General features: G+C 43.8%; 1 protein-coding gene across 1 annotated transcript in view; it reads right to left on the bottom strand.

Annotated features, from left to right (window-relative positions):
- The window catches only part of TBC1D22B (TBC1 domain family member 22B), a 67,294-nt gene that overhangs the window by 33,495 nt on the left and 12,542 nt on the right, over nt 1-21,257 (bottom strand). Inside the window, exons 2-8 of the mRNA XM_037519619.2 lie at nt 21,143-21,199; nt 11,730-12,037; nt 9,416-9,595; nt 8,796-8,866; nt 7,273-7,401; nt 5,953-6,018; nt 1,384-1,498 (exon numbers count right to left, since the gene is read on the bottom strand). Of these exons, the coding sequence (XP_037375516.1) occupies nt 1,384-1,498; nt 5,953-6,018; nt 7,273-7,401; nt 8,796-8,866; nt 9,416-9,595; nt 11,730-12,037; nt 21,143-21,199 (926 nt within the window). The remainder of the gene's footprint in view (nt 1-1,383; nt 1,499-5,952; nt 6,019-7,272; nt 7,402-8,795; nt 8,867-9,415; nt 9,596-11,729; nt 12,038-21,142; nt 21,200-21,257) is intronic.

Genomic DNA, 21,257 nt, shown 5'->3' with positions numbered 1-21,257 from the left:
TTCCTTTAATACTACTTCAGAAAAATACTATCACAAGAAGCAACCCCCAAATCCCAATAGCTCAGATGCCTTTAATAAAGCTAAACACACACAAAATTAAGCTGTTTCCAAAAATTGACCTATTAATGTGAGAGGAAAACGAAATGTCCTCTAGTAAAAGCTTATTCATATCCTTTTAGTAGCTAAATTTTAACTAGTTTTGTTTTTGCTTAGGACCATCTGATAGAGAGGACAAGAGTGGTCGTACCCCCTAACTCCCAGTTCTGCCTTGGTTACTGTCACTTCGGGGGAACAGGTATCATTCAGTTGCTTTGACATTTTGATACTGCTTCATGAATGACCAAAAGACATCCCTTTGAGTCCTAGCAGAAAACCTGAATGGAAATGATCCAGTGAAACATTTCTTAGGTCACCAGTCACTCTAAGAGTCCCCATTAGTCTACCACTAATTACCCTCCTACGCCCCTGCAATGACTTTTTACAAAAAAGCACAAAAATCCACCAGTCCTGGAATGTACGGAAATGTTCTAGTCTCGCTCTGCCACTCCTGAGGAGGCAGGAAATCACACACCCCATCTGTGAGGGGTGAGGATTAGATGGATGGTTTTCTAAGACCTTTTCAATGTTCTGCTTCTGAGCCTCCCCTTAACTAAGTGAACAAAGCTTCAGGCCATGACAGAGGGGTTTTTCTTGAGTTTCTGAGCACAAATAATAAAGGAAACCAAACGAAAGGCAGGATCTTCAACTTCTTTTAAGACTCCTGGCTTAAATTTAGGTTGGCCGGAGGAGGAGGGGGTCGTAGAAAACTTGACACAGTAAAATCTAATCACTTCATTCAAAGTGACAAGAACCCAGTGAGATAAGAGATGAGGGGTTGGGGCTGGGCGGGAATCCAGATCCTAGGGTTCGTGGACCATCCCATTACCTTCAGTGTGAGCGGGATTCTGGTAACACAACCTTTCCTCCTCTACATAGCCACATCCTGCTCCTATGATACAGAATGTGAACTCAAGTGGGAAGGCCTAAGCACAGGCTAAGATGCCAGCTTTCGTAAAATGGCAGGCTGGGGGGCTGTGTGAGAGATGAACTCAAAATAATCCTAAAGTAATCTCAACTAAACCAGTAAGCCTCCTGTTCACTGCAGGACATAAATTTGTCACTTTGGTCTTGTGATGGAGCAGGTCTTTTTAGGTGAGATCTGTGATCATCTCAAGAGATACATTCCAGACTGCTACCCCTGCAAACAGCTTAGCTGTGAATTTTAAAGCCGTATCTCTTTTTTAGCAAGACATGCCTACTGGCTACATGCTTGAGAAAAACAAACAGACTGCAGATAAGAAAGAGCAATAGTTTGTTCAACGGGTACTCATGCTTGCTTCTTACCCACATATTCTGAGAGGAAGACGACAAAGAACGGAGTGACCAGGTCATTAATTCCCTGGACATACCCACTGGCAGGGTGTCGGATGGCCCAAATAAATAGAATTCTTTCAAAGATCTAGGAAAATGAGAAAAAAAGACATGACTGTTAAATCACAGGGCTACATTCCATCCCTCCATTTACCTACCTCACCATTTATCTCAGGGCTGCAGAATTTTTTGAAACATTTTCCAATACAGGGGAAAATGAAGCCTATATTGTAAATGCAAAAATACATTTGTTGTTTTCAAGCAGGGATAGGTACTCTCACACTTTATTTATCTTTTCAGTACCTAGTCACTGTGATATAAAATTGAGAAAAGGAAAGGTGACACAAATGGCTTAGAAAAAGGTTGCTGTGGATGTCATTAATTCACACTCTCACTTGTAGATACAGTTTCTCTACTGAGCAAAATATCAGACATGTTCTTTTTTTTTTTTTTTAAAGATTTATTTATTTATTTATATAAGCACTGGGTACAGTCAGAAGCGCGGGAGGGGGAGAGGATTCACCAGAGCCAGAGCGGGGAGCAGAACAGGCAGACTGACAAAATACACTGCTGAGGGGAGCAGCGGGTGGCAGGAGAGGTCTGCGCACCATGTGGGACCCTTGCCGGTAGCCGGGGATCTAACCGGCACTGCAGAGGCTGCGGGCAGCTTCGCAACCCAGTGCTCAACTGCTGTGCCACCAGGGAGGCCCCAGACATGTTCTGATATCTTTTTTTCTAAATCTTTTTTGGCACTACAGGATTTAGAAAGGAAATATTTTCTCCACCATCCTCTCCCTTTTTCCCTGCTGAGACGGAAGGAGATCTCGATTTAGTTCTAACTCAGCCTGACGACGAACTACTGACAGAGTACAAATGCAGGAAGTCACTTCATATATCAGGATGTAATCTCGACATTTGCTGGGGATAGAAAGATAAATAAACCAAATCCTACAGACTCCTACAGCTGGGGATCTGATAACAGAGAAGTCAGCCAGGGCCTCTGTGGGAAGGTCTCTGGGTTAGGAATGTCAGTCACAAGAGGTCAGAGGCCTAGAAAGGGAAGAAAGGAAAGATCTTTATGGCTCTGCTACAGAGTCTAGCCCTGTCCCATTCAACCACACTCCTGTCTGCTTTGATTTGGCCCTCTGTGCCCCACCCACCCCCTGCCCCATTTTCTCTAATAATACTCATTTCCTGGCTTCATCCTGGTGACCTCAATTCCTGGCCCCAACACATTCTTTACACTGCCCTTGACTGAGCTGCCTCAACTCTCCGTGAACCAGGGGCTGCATGTCCATAAAGGAGGTAGATGAGCAGAAGCTTAACAAGAATAGCAGATATTGGGCCTCCCCTGGTGGCGCAGGTGGCTGAGCGCTGCACTGTGAAGCTGACTGCAGCCTCTGCAGTGCCAGTTTGATCCCGGTCGGTTGGTGAGGGTCCCACATGGCGCAGCAGACCTCTCCTGTTGTGCCCACTCCTCCCCTCAGCAGTGTATTTCATCAGTCTACCTGTTCTGTTCCCTGCTCTGTCTCTGGTGAATCCTCTCACCCTCCCACGCATCTGGCCTGTACCCCGGTTCTTGTATAAATAAATAAATAAATCTTTAAAAAGAAAATAGCAGATATATTGTCAAGCGGATCCCCTACAACAGCTGTGAAAACAGCTATCTGTGACATCTGACCCCGGGGACTGAAGATGTCCTGTGCACCAGTACACAGGTAACGGCATGGACCAGATGGAGCCAAGAGCAACATGAGTGACCTGGTGTCTGAGTGTCAGCAGTACCAGGATGCTACAGCCAAGGAGAAGGGCAAGTCTGAGCAGGAAGCTGAGGAGGAGGTGGCGTAGAGCTGCTGGTACTGGTGCAGTGTGGCAGCTGTGTGATATCTTTACGCACTCATAACCTGTCTTGGTCATTCTGTCTCCCTGTGTGCCTTTAATTCTTTTTGCCTCAACATCACATCTATGCAGAAACCACCATTAAAGCATTTTCTTAGTGTCAGAAAAAAAAAAAAAAAAAGGAGGAGGTGGAGGATGGCAGAGATGACAGTGACTACTGTGAATGAGAGTGTGAGGAAGATTAGAGGCCTCCATAGCACATGGGCTTTGGGGCAAAGCGAAGAGGCCCTCTCAAGGGCCAGGTGCAAGGAAAAAAGTCTTCCCAGGGAGAACAACATGAGGGAAATTGTTGTATGGGTTTGCAGTTGGTTAGCTGGTGAGAAGTAGGGAACTAGACATGCAATAAAGGATGTTTTCCAGCTGGCTGACTCTGTGTTCCAGATGGCAGAGGGAGCTGAGAAACACTTCTACTGTCAACACTCCTGCTCCTACAGGCAGTGAGAGCAAAGTCCAGCCTGGAAGTAAGCTGGCCTCTCTGTCTCCCTAAACTTGCCCGCTTGCTCTCTGGGGCCATGAGGAGTGTGTGGCGCCTTCATTAGGCTCAACACACAAAGGGGGGCCCTCTTATATTCTTCTTTGTTGATACATAATCCCTTCCTCCTGAAATCATAGCTCAAGATAGACCCATCACCCACCAAGATCTCAAGGATTCCCTGCCCTCACTCTGTTTCCGCATACGTCCTGTGGGCCTGTGTCTGTCCAGACATCTCTGTTAAAAGCTCCTCCAGTCAGTCCTGAAGGACTTACTAGAGTTTCTCCTACATACTTATCAACCCCTTATGAAAACACAAATGTTTGGTGACTGGGTTTCATAAGGGATGTGCATGGAAGCTAGGTGCTTGGAATCAGGAGACCTGGTATAATCCCTCTAGTAAGGATGGGACAATGCAGATGCATATGCACCAATAAGCAGAGATGCCAAAAAGGTGGAAACAGAGGAGCACCAATCCTGACTAGCAGGGGAGACCATGGAACCTTCACTGCAGAAAAGTCTGGGATACTCTTGCCTTGTAGAAAGGAGTAGCTAGCATAGTCCTTTGAAGGAATTTCCTATACCTCTTCTACTAGTGTGGGTAATTTTGACTTACTATAGCCAATTCTATCCCAAATTTGCAAAGCAAGTCATTTACTATTCAGTAAATGCCTCGTTCTCTGCTCCTTGGTTGGCATTTTATTCTGTTTAAGGTGACTACAGTCTGCTAGACAAAATGGTGCTTCAAGAAAAATTGGAAGACTATAGGTCTGAGTTTCCCTCTTTGTATTCAGATCCAGCTCCTCAGAGAAGCCTTTTAAACAAACTACTTTCCCCATCTCCAAGTTAGGAACAAATGTGCACAAGTAAATGACATGTATCTAAACAACTCCAAATGTTCAGAATTCCTAGAATAAGGAATGAGGAAGGTTGAGCAATGGGAGGCAATGGTCGACACAAAGGGATCTTGACTGGGTTTTAGCTTCCTTTGACCTGAATCTTACAGGTAAAAAAAGGGAGTTACTCTCAAAATCTTTCTGCTATCGGAAAATCATGAGTAGAGACAGTTGTATTTAAACAGAATTATGGAAACAATCTAAAGTCAAATCGAAACTATTCTGGGCATTTTTATCACTCTTCCTCTCAGTTATAAGGATAACTGAAAGCACAATTCAAAGAGCCTTACACCCATGTCCCAGCTGCTGTGAAGTTGCAAAAGGAAATCCCTAATTTCAAGGAGTCTATAGTTAGCTTCTGCTTGAGTCAAAACTAACCTTGCAGGTGCTCACTAACTTATTAGGCCTCAAAATATCACTAATAATTTGACATCTGAAAATATACCCTAAATAATTTAAAACAGGGACTCAAACAACTATTTGCACACCCATGTTCACCGCAGAATTATTCATACTACCTCAAAGAGAGAAGGAACCCAAGTTTTCATCAATAGATGAATGAATGGGTCAACAAGACATATTCTATACAAAAATGGAAGTTTATTCTGTCTTAAAAAGGAAGCAAATTCTGACACATGCTACAACATGGATAAATCTTGAAGATGTCATATTAGGTGAAACGAATCATTCACGAAAGGACAAATATCATATGATCTCACTTATTTGGAATAGTCAAATTCATAAAGACAGAAAGCTGAATGGTAGTTGCTGGGGAGAGTTATTTAGTGGGGACAGAGTTTCAGTTTGGGGAAGATGAACAGAAGTGTTAGAGACGGAAGGTGGTGATGGTCATACAACAATGTGAATGTACTTAATGCCACTCAACTAAATGGCTAAAATGGTAAATTTTTAGTTATGTATATTTATTACGACAAAAAACCAAAAATCACTATTCCCAGCGAGTAGTTAAATAGAGCAAACACAAGACTAGGAATTCTAAGATGTGAGTTCTATCACCAGGAGCCTCAAGACTCTGGCAAAGTCCCTTAACTCTTGAAGCATTATTTGGGCCACAGCTTTGTTATGAAGATCAGATGAGAACGCACAAAAAAAGTTCTCTGAAAGGACCAAAGTTCTGCAGATGGACACCAGGTGCTGTCAAGATTAGCAGTAAACCTGCCCTCGGTTGGGAGGACGAGAGCACTCATCCACGCAGACCGGGTGCCGCCGAGGGATGACGGGTGAACGGCCAAGAACGTTTAGTACTTCCCTCACCTCCTGTACAAGTGGCTGCTGGAACAATGGAATGAGAGGATTCGTCCTTGGAATGTCAATGTGAATCTGAAAAAGAGAAGCCATGTCCAAAAACTCAAATGCCAGTCTGTTCTTTTGAAATTATTTTCTTAAGTACTAAGAATCAAGGCAGTAAGAGTGAGAACACAGTTTAGCTTTGGGAAGAGCTGACTGACACACCAACAAAGAGTCTAGTTCACCTACCTGTCCTCCCTCACTGTTCCATGATCGCGATAGCTTATTGAACAGTGAGGAAATCTCCTTGGATAAACTACCTACATCCAAGAGCAATAGGCTTCACATTCTAAGAGAATCGATTGTTTTTTTCCCTATTGCTCTGGAGTCTATTTTACACTGGGCTAGTATTTATTTAAAAGGTATGATCGAAATATGTACCCTCTTTTGCCTTACTCGTCAACAGTTCCCAAGAACTAGGAGAGCTCTGACAGCTGCGCAAACATGCCAGGAGAGGGAACTAGAGAAGGACCGCTGGTGAGGTCTTGGCATGTAAGAAATGGGGAAGGAACCCGGGGGAGTTGGTCTTAAGAACGGGTGTGCAAGTTCTGACTTCTGTTACCCAAGAGGTCACTCTGGTTGGTTTTGGCCTCAGGACTTCCCAACCGCATTCTAACAATCCTGAGTGTTGCGTTAGCAGAGGCAGAGGCCATTTCAGTTCTTGGGGTTTGTGGTAGATAGCTGCCTGCCCACAGTCTCCTTCCTTCCCACCCCTCTCCAGGCTGCAGGACCACTATGTGCAATGGAGGCGCACTCCCTGCCAAGGCTGCTGATGGCTACAGCTCCCGCAGACATGAAGACAGACATGGATGCTAAACAGCCACTGCACTGCAGGAGGACACAATCCAGAGCAACTGGATAGTCACTCCTGAGTGAGCTCATCTCTCATCATGTGTCCCATCGCCCGTAACACCCCCCAGTCTGGTCTGCGGACAGCAGTGCTGGCATTGCCTAGAAGTGAAGGTCTCACCCCAGGTCTAATGAATCAGAGTCTGTATTTTATCATCCCCTAGCTGGCATTTTATTAAGATCCTAGGTGATTTATATGCACATTAAAGTTTAAGAAGCACTGCCCCTGATCTGGGCCAAAAAAAAAAAAAAAAAATCTATTTAAAATCAGAGCTGCTGAAGTAGAAAGAGGGGAAGTAGTACAGGAAATAAATTTTAATTTCTAACAAGCACACCATAACCTCAAGAGTTGGAAAACTGATAACCCTATAGCACTTCTAGGAAATACACCTGAAGATTGTGACCCGTGAGGAAAACAGCAGTAGGTGATGACTATACCTGTCTGTAGGTATCCTGGTGATGTTCCTCATTCCGAGAGTCATAATACTGCTCAATGAAGCCAAAATACTCCTCTCGCTTCCGTTGCAGGGTCAGCTTCCTCCTCTCAGTGTTTGCGGGGAGATAGCCCTACAGACAGGACTACTAGTCAGATTGGGACAGGAACTAGTTGGATGAACCCTTAATTTTTATTTTAGTCTGAGTAGTGGCTTGGAAACGATCAAAGGAACAGAAGGGACACTGCCAAGAGGACAATGGTAAATCCCTCTTTGGTTCTGGCCACCCAGTGTTTGCCTTCTCCTCACTCAATCAGATCCACATGTGGGCAGATGAAGCGAGGCCAGCTTTCCCAGAGCTGTGTACTGCTGTGACCCCGGGCTGCACTTGGAGCTGCACTGCTGGTACGCGCAGTCCAGAGCTCCCAGAGTTGGCATGGTAGTGCAGTGAATGTGGGTCAGTGGAAGGGAACTGGACCCAAGTCAGGGCCTCTGAGGGCTGCGTGTGTGCAAGGCAACACTTCTGAGACTCAGAGGGAGACGGCTACCTCCAAGGCATGTCACAGAGGGACACCATGGATATGTGTGCTGGATTCGTTCTTCTCCACAGTAACAGTCAGAATTACCAGCTTAGAAAGCTGAATGGATTTGTGACACAGCAGCTGCAGAACCGGATACGGAACTGGCAGCAGCCCCCTTCTTAGCCAGAGTTCCAGGCCAACTTTCATTCTTAGTGTGGTCTAGATCCCACTCTCAAGTCTTACATCTCCTACTCCCCTTTCATTCCCACCATATCTACTGTTACTAGCATTCAAACTTACTAGTAGTGGCAGAGGCAGTAGATTATGTGGCTGCAAGACTGGAGGTCAGGAGCAGTCAAGAGAGACCCTTCCTCTCACAGACATTTATGTAACATTCCAGAGAGAGTGCCTGGAGAGCAGGGACTGTGCTTTATTCATAGTTGTTACCCTCTCAGCACCTGGCACTGAGCCCGGTGAACAGCGGGCCCTCATAAATCCTAACCAGATGAATGAATGAATTTTACATGCTCAGGAAATCCAAGTGTTCCTATTGCAGTGGCTGACACAGTGCTCTGCACTCAGTCCTCAGAAAGCAGGACTAGTGCAGGCTTCCAAAGGAGGCCCATAGACCAACTCTTCACAGTTGTAAAGTGAGTTTTGACCATTTGATTATTCCTCATGAAAAAGGAGTGAAGCACAGGGAATGTAGGCACTTGCCCAAACGAGTGCCAGGATCACCCTGCCTCTCACTATACTTTTCCTCTTTAGTGTTGGGAAAGTAAGATCGTGACCACCGGAATAAGCCTGTGCTCATCTACATGTGTGGGAATAAATTCTCAAGAAGGTGTTCCTTTATGCACACGAAAGAGGACTGCAGTCCCACAGATCTGGCAGTCAGTGGGTCTGGAAAAATCTATAGAGTAAGACTAATGTGCCCAGACTAACCTCATCAGGAAAGAAGGACTGTGTGAGGCTCACGCTTCTCTACATAGTGGGTAGAACTCACCGACAGGAGTCTCCAGGTTACAGGTCGAACCTCCCTGGGAACCCCTGGCCAGCTACACTTCCTCAGTTCATCTGAAAACACATAACAGCTTTGTTGGATTAGCTCTTCCCACAAATGCCCTAAAAAACCTCAACCAGCACTGCCTGGGGCCTCCCACCATTCAAGTACGCGGGCCACTGCCACCATCACCATCCTCCACCATCACCACCACCACCACCTGCCACTGACAAGCACAGGGGGAGGGAAGCCCCAAACAACAGCCCTGAGCAGCACAGTGCCAAGGACACGGCTCTGCAGTAGTGATCCTGTCAGCTCAGAGATCAGCGTTAGAGAAAGACCAGTGAGTGTGGATTTCAGTAAGAATTGCCTTGAGGTTGGGCAGACCAAAGCCAGAAGAATTGCGCTATGGTCTATAGGCCACAGAGTCCAGTCCCACCTAATTTGGTCCCTAATTTCTAGTAACATACTCTGACTTAATACCTGCGGTCACTGCAATGGACACCAGATCAGGAGATGCTGGAAAAGTAAAAGAAGGAAGAATAAAGAGCAACAGCTTTCAGGTCTCTGAGAATTCCGGTCACCAAGAAGTCTCACCTTGCCCAGGGCTCACAGGTACTCACCTAAGTCAGTGTTGTGGCTGGAGAGAAGCTGACGGAATTTTTCTAGGCGAGTTTTCTCCCGGACAGTCATTGGGGGTGCCCCAGAAGCATTCTGGTCAGAGATCCGGGCAACAAGGGGGATGATGGGTCGGAGAGGGAGCGACTGCTGTTTGTGAAGCGGGTTCCTCAGACAGGTATCACCTACGATAATTTGAAAAAGAAAGAGCAGATTCTATGAGCAGCACAGGTTCTGAGAACCTAATACCTGAGTGTTGAAGGTTGGTCTCCTCCGCCTGAGCGTTGGCTGCATGCTCCGTGTGCTGCCTGAGGGTGCCCAGCTGAGGGGCGGCCAGGGCCAGAGCACAGTGCACCCCAGCTGTGCTCCCCGCATCTGCCCAGAAGGGCCAGGTCTTTACCAAACATGCCAAGGCATACAGAGACTCCAGATGCTACAGCAACTCTCAGAACTTTTTTGTTGATATCAGAGGAAAGTCAAATGTTTGCTTTCTACCCCAACTTGGACCTCTCCTTGATGCCTCGTACTGAGTTTGGGCTGTGTCTGCCTTCCTTCCCATGTCAAGGAGCATGAAGGAGATGATGACTCTATAAAGCACTCTGCAAGAAAAGGAGGTGGCTGCTTTCCTCAAGGCCAAGGCCTTCCCTGCTGCCTCAAGGCCTGAGGGGATCAACATCTCTGGCTCCACCCATGCCTGTTCCTGGCCCAATGCGTGCCCTGCAAACCTGGTAAGAAGTCCTGGATCACTCTGGGTGGCTGCAATTCCTCTGCGCTCCTCATTGCCCACCAAAACGAAGAAGCTTTTAATTCTGCTAGGTCACAGATAACCAGAACATGGATTCAAACTTAACCCTATGTGCGGTTCTAGACATTTCTAAAGCAGACAGTGGGTAGGAGAAATAAACCGTATCGGATAACATTTACTGAGTGCTTACATGTATAAGGCACAATTGCTGGTCACATTTACATACGATCTCTCACTTGATTCTTACAATATATGATAGAGGAGACTGCAGCTCAGAGAAGTTAAATAGTTTGCAAGCAAAAGCTAAGACGCCACCTTAGGTCTATCTAACTTCGAAACCCTTAGTTAATTTGTAATTCCAAACAAAATTCACTTTAAATTCTGACTGTCCTATCATAATGGCCTATCTAAACCCAAAAAGTGGTAGTCAGAACAAGAACTAAATGGTTAATACTAACCAATCAGCACAAGTGGGTTTACAATGTGCACCTCTGTTCTCAGTTATTAACAGAGAGATAATCACAGGAGGGGAACCTCATAAACCTCCTAAAGGGTCTCCTCTGGCGTTCAAGGGCAGCTCAAGAGGGATGGTGGGAGGGAATCATCTACCCCCCCACCTGTACCCTCAGTTACATTGTGGAGATGCTTTCTATCCCCGTTAGCTGTGGCCACCTGGTCAGTCAATGCTGGGGCCCAAATCAGCAGTGGCAAGTGTGGAATGATTTTAAAGGCTGTACAGTCTAATTTCATGACACAGCTTAGTCTGAAACTGCTAAAAAAGTTCTCTTAGAGTGTGAGGCAGGACATGCTGCAGGATGAATCTTCTTCATGTTCACCTTTTACCAGTCAGCTGTTATGACTTTCACTAGAATGAAGGCACTTCCCTCTCCAGCTTAGAATAACTGGTTTCCATAAAACTCTTGAGGGCAACATTAAATACAGCAATGGATGCTTAAAAGAGTACTCTGAGAGCCCCAAACACCTGATAAGACCAACATCATCTCAACCAGTTACTGAAGCCCAGTTGGCTGAAAAGAAACAGAGGGGACATCTCATTTTGCCCCACCAAGCCTGATAGGCAGAGCACTGTGACACAGGTCCCCCAGGCACACATGGCAGTGTTCCTCAGAATAGAGAAAAGACAACCTTATGTTATTGTCTATTTCCCAGGGTTGAGGAGGCCAAACAACAGTGCCAAACATTTGTGAAACTCAGCCACTAACAACTTTAAATACAGTACTTGATATTCTTAAATCAAATCAAGCCTAAAGCAACGTGGAGCAATCAAACCACAGATTCCACCATGTTCTACCATGGGAGCAAAAAGAGAATAGTAGGCAACACTTGGGTGTCAGAAAGTGAAGCCCCAGGTCACAGAGCCAAGTATCCATCAAGGTGGGAGCAGCAAGCACAGCTATGACCAGTTAGCTTGCTGATGTCATACCTTGGGCTTGAACTTGCTTATTTTTCATCCAATGGAAGATCTGAGGGATGCCCTAAAGAAAAATTGTTTTTATTTAAAAAGCACTCTGCTGAAAAGGCTGAGGCTACACAGGGGAGCAGAATGGACTTACTGGAATTTCTGGACAGCTGGGCATCACTGCTGGACTTTATGACCTTGTAGCTGGCTGGAATGTCAGATGTTGTGGACTGGGACCGTTCTGGTTTCACTCTCAGCTTGCTGTGGTTTTCTAGGACTTGGGCTGCGGTGGCCAAAGCAACTTTTGAGTTCAGAGTTTGGAAAGAAGGTGAGGAAAAGTCCTCTTCCTCATCATCACCAATGTCCCAAGCATCACTGGTATTCCGGGCAAACTCATGAAAACTGGAGGCCTTCTTACTCTTCAGAGGAACTGCGTTGACCTTTGACCGTTCTTTAATGAAGCTTTAAGAAAGGAGACACCATTACCAAGGAATAATCTGACACATCTCACCACCTCCACTTGCTTAATGTAATGTTAACAGGGTCACAAACTACCTTATGCACAATCATTACTTTCCTAAACAAAAACACCCATGTCCATTTCCCATCTAGATGAGCCCTATGTTGAAGAGACAGATGTAAAAAGACAGCAATGCTCAGCAAACATCCCTCGTGTTCCCCTGTACTTCCCAGCCCTCTTGCACTTAGGCAAGGCCATATGACCACTCTGGCCATGGACGAAGGAAAGTAGAGAGGTAATCACTTCCAAGCTGAAGAATAAAAGAGCAAGTGTGAACATTTTACAAGCATTCTTCTATCATGGTAATTGCTGAGGTTCCAGGTGGCACCTCCCTCAGCCTGGGTAACAGAGTGACTATGTGGAGCAGAGTCTGCCCTCCCCTCCCGTCTGACTCCACTTTGGACATGTAGCAGGAACAAGAAATAAACCTTTGTTGGGTTAATCCACTGAGGTTTCAGTTAATCTGTTATGGGAATACAACTTAAACTATTCCACCGAGCAGGACATAAACTACTGGTAGAGAAGAAATAATTCTAGGTAGTTCACATATGTAGTATCAAACACTGAGTTCCAAAATGAACGACTTGTTCCTTTTTATTCTGGTGAAGTCGTTTTGCTAGCCTTAAGGAGACAGTCTCAGTTCAGTGCTACTCTGTCTTTAAGGTTACTTTTTAACAAGGTGAGGGCAGCCTCACACCAACATATTTGCAAGCAACAGGATCTGGTTTATAATTCAGTAAGGTTGTTTTATTTTTCACTGCATTTATTTTTAAGGTTACTTTCTATTTATGGCAAATGATGCTGGCAAATGGCTTTCCATTTTCAGAAGGGATATGGTTTCCTTAAAAAAACCAAATCTATTTGAGTAAATAAATGAGTTTATTTTTAAAACCACATATTTAGTAAATAATATCATAGAAAATGGCAAAAAAAAAAAATGTGAAGATGGTACATGACTCAAGTTTGGGAAGCAGCAGATCAACTCACCGAGAAAGGAAAGTATAGTCCTCAGAGTAGCACAGACCATTCCTACTTCCCTAACTTTTTCTCTATATGTCTCCACCTTAAGGCCTGGGGGCCCTTGTTCTGGTTCTGGAGACAATATTAACTCAGTCATACGCAGCATCCCTCATACCCCAAACCTTTCAGTCCTGTGTAAGCTTATCCCTAGCACTAGAATACGATGGGGTAAAAACATCATTAAATGCCTCATTTGCCTCCAGCAAGGCAGGGCAACATGTTCACCCCCTTCCAAAAGACATTTCTTCTTTTTGGATGGTAGTGGGTGCTCTACTAATCTGTCCCATCTCCCTGCATGTATACATTACTTGTTCTGAAAGACAGTTGTTATTAACATTGATAAATATATTCTGGTAACTCACCAGAATGTCCCTCGTCAGAATATCTCTATTGGTAACACCAATAAAAGAGCAAGTTATCACTGGGGCATTATTTTCAAACACTAGTCTCATGCAGAGTAAAGGAAAATATATGACACAAGAGAGAACACAAAACTACAATTGTGTAACAGCTCAATGTGCTGGAAGCAAGATACCACTTTCACCCACTAAATTAGCAAAGATTTAAAAGGCTTATTCTCAAGTCAGAAGGAGAAAGACGTGCCTAAAACTCAGAATTAAAAAAAAAAAAAAAAGAAAATGGGAGTGATAAAACCAAAATAAAACAAGCCCTAAGAGATCTGACTGTGGAACTGAGACTGCTAGAGGTGGAGGCAGTGAGAGGGTGGGAGCAAAGTAGGCAGGGGGTGTAATGGCCCAGGGTGAAGGACTGTGGGTGCTCTGGCGGTAGGGTCAGGTGAAGTGACATACATATGAGGAGATGTGAATCCTCTAAAGCAGTGTTACAACTCACTTAATAAAAAGTCACCCATGATTATTATAATAAAAAAAAATTTACAAAAAAAAAGGGGACCTCCCTTGGTGGTGCAGCGGTTGAGTGCTGGGCTGCGAGGCTGCCCGCAGCCTCTGCAGCGCGCCAGTTCATTCCTCGATCACGGGCGAGGGTCCCACCAAAACAAACAAACAAACAAACAAAAAACCTGTTCTCTTCTGTGATGGCCAGGGGGCAGAGAAACAGCCTGGTGGTGAACAAGCCTCTGGAAAACAACCTAGCAACATACTCACCATGAACCGCAAAATAGTTCATGATCTCTAACCATGAGAAAATAATCACAGAGTCAAGACAAAGATGACCTAACAGTTTATAACTTGTATATTTTTGGCTAAAAACTGCAAACAACATAAACATCTAGAAATTGTAAAGGATGAAATAAAATATGGTTCAACCACCAGATGGAATGCTACACTGTCCTTAAAACCCCTTCTTGAAGGTCTACTTAATAATACTAGAAAATGAGCTCAATAACATGAAAATTAGAACCAAGATTATATGTTTTTCATGATTTTTGTATTAAAAAAAAGTACATGCAAAGACCAAGAAGAAAATATATCAAAATATTAACAGTGTTTACTTATCTCTAGCCCACAGAATATAGGTGATACTTAATTTCATATTTACAATTCTCTGAATTATTGATGTTTTCGACAATGAGCGTATTATTTTTTATTAATCAGTAAAAAAGGGTTGTTTGACTTTCATCAATTCCCAAAGTAAGAGTATTTACAAACCCACTGAATGGAAAATTGGAAATAAACAAGAGCTTAAATTATGGACAACAAAACTGAGCCCATTGCCACATGTAAATATCTGCATGTCCAAAATCCAACTATGGCCCGGAAGGCAAACTGCATTTCTGCAGCCCTGCTGAGGCTGCTTGTCCTGGACCCCATCATCACCACTTCTCTGTATGAGGGGACCTGGGATGCACCCAAAATGCATCACCTCAGAGGGCTTAAATAAGCTCTGTCATCTAGAAAATACTGCTCAGGAGTACGTGGTTGCTCGTCACTGCTTTCCTTCTTGGAGGCTGTGTATTCTCCCAGATTGCATGTAATGAATCCTACAGAGAGAAATTGAATACTTTGGATCCCAAGGTTAGCAACTGATTTTTTTTCTGGTTGATATTTCCTAAATATCCTTATGATGTTTTAGGGATTTCTGCTCCACAAAGTCCAAAACTCAACTAACCAATTAAGAAAAGTCAGCTCTGTCTGAGGAAAGAGGCCTTCAAGGAGCAAATGGCTAGTATCACCTAGAGGGGTGGGAGTCTGAGGCCAGAAGGCTGATGAGAATCACTCACAAGAATGAATGGGGGCCTCCCTGGTGGCACAAGGAGTTAAGATGCAACCTATGAAGTAGACTGCAGCCACTGCAGCACGAGTTCAATCCCAGCAGGCATGCCAGGGAGCAACCCACATGGCACAGCAGACCTCTCCTGACTCGCCCACTGCTCCCCTCAGCCGTGTATTTCACCCGATCTGCTCTCTGTTCTGTCTCTGGTGAATTCTCTCACCTCCCTGCAACTCTGGCTTGTACCCTAGTTCTTGTATGCATAAATAAATAAATCTTAAAAAAAAAATGAATGAATTAGAAGGGCCTCCTTGGTGGCTCAAGGCGCTAAGCATAGCTCTATGAAGCTGTCTGCAGCTGCTGCAGGAGATCGATCCTCTGCTGGTCAGGGAGCTGCCCACATGGCGCAGCAGACCTCTCCTGCCTCTCCCACTGCTCCTCTGGCAGTGTATTTCAGTCAGTCTGCCTGTTTTGCTCCCTACTCTGTCTCTGGTAAATCCTCTCACCCCACCCCACCCCTCCCTACACTTCTGGCCTGTATCCCAGTTCTTGTATGCATAAATAAACAAATCTTTTAAAAAAAGAAAAAGAAAGAGAAGAACCTCCCTGGTGGCCTAGGGGTTAATTCTCAAATCTATCACCCCTGTGGCCTGAGTTTGATCCCTGGCCAGGGAGCTACACACATGGTGCAGCAGACCTCTCCTGTCTTGCCTGCTGCTCTCCTCAGCAGTGTATTTCAGTAGATCTGTCTGTTCTGTTCCCCACTCTGTCTCTGGTGAGTCCTCTCACCCCCTGCACCTCTGACCTACACCCCAGTTCTATGTATAAATAAATAAATATTAAAAAAAAAAAAAAAGAACGAGAAGCTTTCCACGGTGATGACCTCCCCACAAGAACATGCCTCTCACAAAGGATCGCCTCCTCCTCTCTTCAGAAAATGAAACACAAGAAGTGGGTGATGCAGACCCCCAATTCCTACTTCATGGATGTCAAGTACCCAGGAAGCTATAAAATCACCCTGTCTTTAGCGTAAATGGTGGTGTTGCGTATTGGCTGCTCCACTGTCCCCTGCAAGCCTACAGGAGGAAAAGCAAGGCCTACAGAAGGGTGCTCTTTCAGACAGAAGCAGCACTAAAAGCACCCTGAGCAAGATGAATGGGAACACACTCCAAGAACACGTTTTGGATTAAAGAAAAAAAATGAAACAGGAGGATGAGAGTGAAAAGGTTCCCGGGTTGCCACTGAGAAAAAGCAGGAAATCTATAAACCAGAGGCAATGATGGGAAGATTTAACACTCTGAAGCTTTTCTATGTTTTTAATTTTGTTCTCTCCAGAGGAGACCTATAAATTCATGCAAACATAATAGTTTACGTTTAGTGGCTACTCACTAGGTGGCAGGCTCTGTGCTTTTTTTTTTATATATGCCTGTTTTCTTATTAATGTTCATTCACAATTCTATGAGGCATTATTATTATCATTATTATTCCCGTGTACAGATGAGGAAACTGAGGTTTACTGAAGTCATGAACAGGCAGCAAACACAGGACTCAAATCCAGGTCTGCCCATAGAGCCTGCATGTACTCTCTAACAACTCTACCTAGAAAAACTGGTTAAAAAGAAGAGAGCTTAGGCCTAGTAGCATCTGTAGCCTGGGAAGAGGAGCTGCCAAGCAAACTGAGCATGGCTGATATCCCCAATGCTCTCACCTTGAAAGAATAATTTCCCATGCACATGGAATAGTCTACATATGTTGATGGTCAGTTTGGGAAGAAGCCACATGTGGAGATATGGTCCTAGGAGAAATGCCTCTCTTTCCTTGTGGCCTAAAAGTCACAATAAAAAATCGATCCAACTAATTCGAGCTGGGGGTGCCTTTGGTTAACAGGCAGCCTCATTTTAACATGGTCCCAACTAATTTATACCTAACCCAAGGTACAAGAATGTCACTCTGTGGTTTGGAGTTTAACCATGATTATTTCAACAGAACTATATCAAAGTTACAATCAAACTGGCCTCTGATAGACACCGTCACCACGCCTCCTTATAACTGTATGCCAAATTACAGTTTAAAAAGCACTTTCAGGGCCTCCCCGGTGGCGCAGCGGGTTGAGCGCTGGGTTGCAAAGCTGTGCGCAGCCTCTGCGGCACCGGTTCGATCCCCAGCTGCTCCCCGGCCACCGGAGGAGGGTCCCACATGGCGCACAGACCTCTCCTGCCGCCCGCTGCTCCCCTCAGCAGTGTACTTCGGTCCTTCTGCCTGTTCTGTTCCCCGCTCTGGCTCTGGTGAATTCTCTCACCCTCCCACGCTTCTGACTGTACCCAGTGCATGTATAAACAAAACAAACAAACAAACAAACAAATAAATAAATAAACATGCCTCTATAAAAAAAAAAATAAAAAGCACTTTCACAGATACCTCATTTACTCCTCAGGACAACTCTGTGAGGTGAGTCTTACAAATGAGAAATCTCAGGCTCAGAGAGGTTAAGTAATTTGCTCAAGATGGTGGAGCTAAAAAGAGTGGGGAAGAAAACAGGACTCAAGAAGTGCAACTGATACTAAAAACTCAAAAACATAGTAAATGGCCTATTTGAGAGAAACATAGTTATGTGGTGAATGGTAACTTGTTAAATGGAAACACAAACACCTCAGGATATTTTGGAAAAGAGGGGCTACAGGTTGTACTGGTACTAGGAAGCAAAAGATCAGCCACTCCAATTTTATTAATACTACACTATTTAACTAAGATAGCTGCTCACTTAATAGAAATATGACACAAATTAATTTAGAAAAACAAAGCTTGACTCTGAAGAGAAGTGAAGCATGTGGGGGGCTTTAGTAACATTAAAATAACATTTAATAACATTAAAATAACATTTAGTAACATTAAATCCAGTCACCTCAACAACTAGTGAAGCTTCTCCTGCACTTTCATAACTCTGAACTAGAATCTATCACACTTCAGCATCAATTCAGAAAACAATAAATTTAGAAGCTTGTCATATCACCAAGTGGTCAATGGAGCCGCTCTGCAGTAAGGCCAATTTTATCTGTGCTATAAAAATTATTACAGGCAATAATATCACTAATGATAATAATTTGGCATATTGAAGTCAATATACGTGGACAGGGAGCGACTTACTGGGCTTATGCAGTTTAGATGATTGAAGGCCCAATGTAAAGGCTTCTGCTGTGATGAGGATTAACCACACAGTAATTAATGGTGGTCTGAAGTGGAAAGATAATCACGCAGTGTGGAAAGTAATAAAAATGTCCAAACAAAGGTACTAAAATGTGGGCCATAAATGTTTTATAGTAACAATCTGGAATTGTAAAATGGCCCAATGCAGACCTAGATGCTGTTCATGTTGTAGGGTATTAATACCTCCATGTGCATGAAAAAGGGAAGCAATTTATTAATGATACTTACATTCCTCCCAAACAGCAGCACTAAGTGATTGCTTCTTTTCAAAGTATGACTGCACTCTGCTAAATAATCAGTGAAAATGTTTGTGGTTTTTCATCATTATTAAGGGAGAAAACAGAGTATATGAGTATGATGTATGTGTGGGCCGCTGGGAGATGGTGATACTACTTAAGACCGACCCTAAATATAGAATCAGGGCAAACTCTCTTGATAACAGGAGCAGACAAGCTATGGTGACTCTGACCCAAACATAAAATGAGGTAGCATACCCCACTGCCCTATAGGTGGGTGGATGGACAGATTTATAGCCATATGCATATCAAAGGCAATTATAAGATATGCTAGAATGGATCTACCGCCAATCAACAAATTCTGGCTGTGAGTGGAATTGGCCACAAGAACAGAGTACTCAGCAGTGATGCTTAAGCTGGAAGACCACGGTGTCAGGGTATTGGGCTGGTGTTTCTGCATTTCTCTAGACCTTTCCCTCAGCTTACAAATTAGCTGCTACAGCTTTTAGCATTTCATTTTCACACCACTACATTCAAAAGAAGGAAATATAAAAGTGGAGGCAAAAGAGGATTTCTTCACACCATGATTTCTCTCTGATCAAAAAAGAAAACCTCTCCAGAACTCTCTCTCAGGAGACTTTCTTTCACATCTCATTAGCCAGAACGAATGAGAAGATCCTCCAAAGACCAGTCACTGGGATTACTAAAGAATTATAATAAAAGGCTTAAACTAATCCTGATACATGCTCTAAAGGTACATTGTCTCTTGTTCAAGAGCTAAATAAAATTTTGTTCCTTGAGCAAGGAAGAAGTGGGGCAGGGATGGCTGCTGGGTAGGTAAAGGTGCTTGCCACACTGCCCAACAGACCAGATAGTCTATTAATGGTAAAACCAGGAAACAGAATTCATTCTATTTAATGGTAACATCACACAAATATTCCAAAAACAAAACAAAACCTTGCTCTCCCCATCAGTAGAGTTAATACAAGTCTAAACTAACCAACATGAAAGAAAAGCCCACTGTCTAAGAAATTATATTGCTTCCATGCCTCCATCACATAAATCAGTGCTACTATGTGCCACCTACCATGCTAAGAACTAAGGGCATAGTGGCAACCAAAACAAAGGTCCTGCCCTCATAGAGCTAACACCCTAGTGGTTTCTGGTATAAAAATCATGCATCTGGGGCCTCCCTGGTGGTGCAAGGGGTTAAAACAATGTAGTCTATCAAGCTATCTGCAGCCACTGCAGCACGAGTTTGATCCCCGGCCAGGGAGCTACCCACATGGCACAGCAGACCTCTCCTGACTTGCCCGCTGCTCCCCTCAGCAATGTACTTTAGTCAATCTGCCTGTTCTGTTCCCCACTCTGTCTCTGGTGGGTCCTCCCACCCTCCACTCCTCTGGCCTTGCATAAATAAGTCTTAAAAACAAAAAAAAAAAGAACAACTTGGCAGAATTACAGAGGTTTTCCACACATTTAGTTATTGTTTTAAAAATATTAAAATACTGATAATGCATATTTAAGAGAACATGTTTCCAGGTATTCAAAATACGTTAACACTGTTATCTTTACTTCCCCATTGACTGCAAAGGAAGAAAGGGTGGGTATTACACAGGCCCCAGGAAAATGAGAACCCTGGTCTCCTGCACTTCTCAAATCATTCAGTTTTCACTACAAACTACAACTTTCTCGAAATAAATCATCAGTTAAGCATGTCCAAAAGATAGAGGCCAAAGTTCTTAAACATCTGAGAAGGTAGCCACCTCCTCATTTAAATTCATAGTGGCTGAGTGATGGCCCAGAAGAGAAAGGTGAGACAGAGCAATAATTGGGGGTATGGATATACACACATACACACACTTCTTAATTTTAACTAGGGTTTCTACGTGTTTGAAAATAATTTATTAGACTTTTACTAGAGAAACAGTCTACAGGGAGCTCTTGACTCTACTGTGTGATTCTGAGTGTGTCAAAGAGAAGGAAGACCTGAAGAATGCTAGGCCTGTAGTTACAATTTATTTGCCATAGTTCTCAGAGTATAAGGGAAGAGAAGGTGGCAGACCTATATATATTCAGGTACAATAAGCCCAGAAACTATATCTCTTACTAGAAAGTCATTAATCATTCAATTTCAGGACAATATTTAATCAACAGAGATCTTTTGTCCAGAATATAGAATCCAACACCAAACCCTACATAAATGCAGCTTCCAATATAGGAAGTAGTGAACTTCCACTTGGTAATGGAATAAGTCTGTTCATCTTCTGATCCAAAATAGAGCAAAGAACAAGTTAGAAAAGGTCAAAAATGGAAACTGTCATTTCAACAAAGTTAGACAGGGTTTAGGGGTGATGGAAGAAGCACATGCATGAAAAGAAAAATAACTCAACTTACTTTTTGGTGAGCCGAGGATCCAGAGGAGGGTGCTGTGCTCCATACACAGGTTGGATGCTAAAAACAAGGAAAAAATGAAGTAAGTTGTCAGGAAACTAAATATGATGGGTGAGCA

This window comes from Talpa occidentalis, unplaced genomic scaffold, assembly GCF_014898055.3.
Source record: "Talpa occidentalis isolate TD23 unplaced genomic scaffold, MPIMG_talOcc4v2.1 talOcc4.2, whole genome shotgun sequence".
NCBI lineage: Eukaryota > Metazoa > Chordata > Mammalia > Eulipotyphla > Talpidae > Talpa > Talpa occidentalis.
The sequence above is the reverse complement of the archived record's forward strand: the minus strand, read 5'-3'. Positions and strand labels throughout refer to the sequence as shown.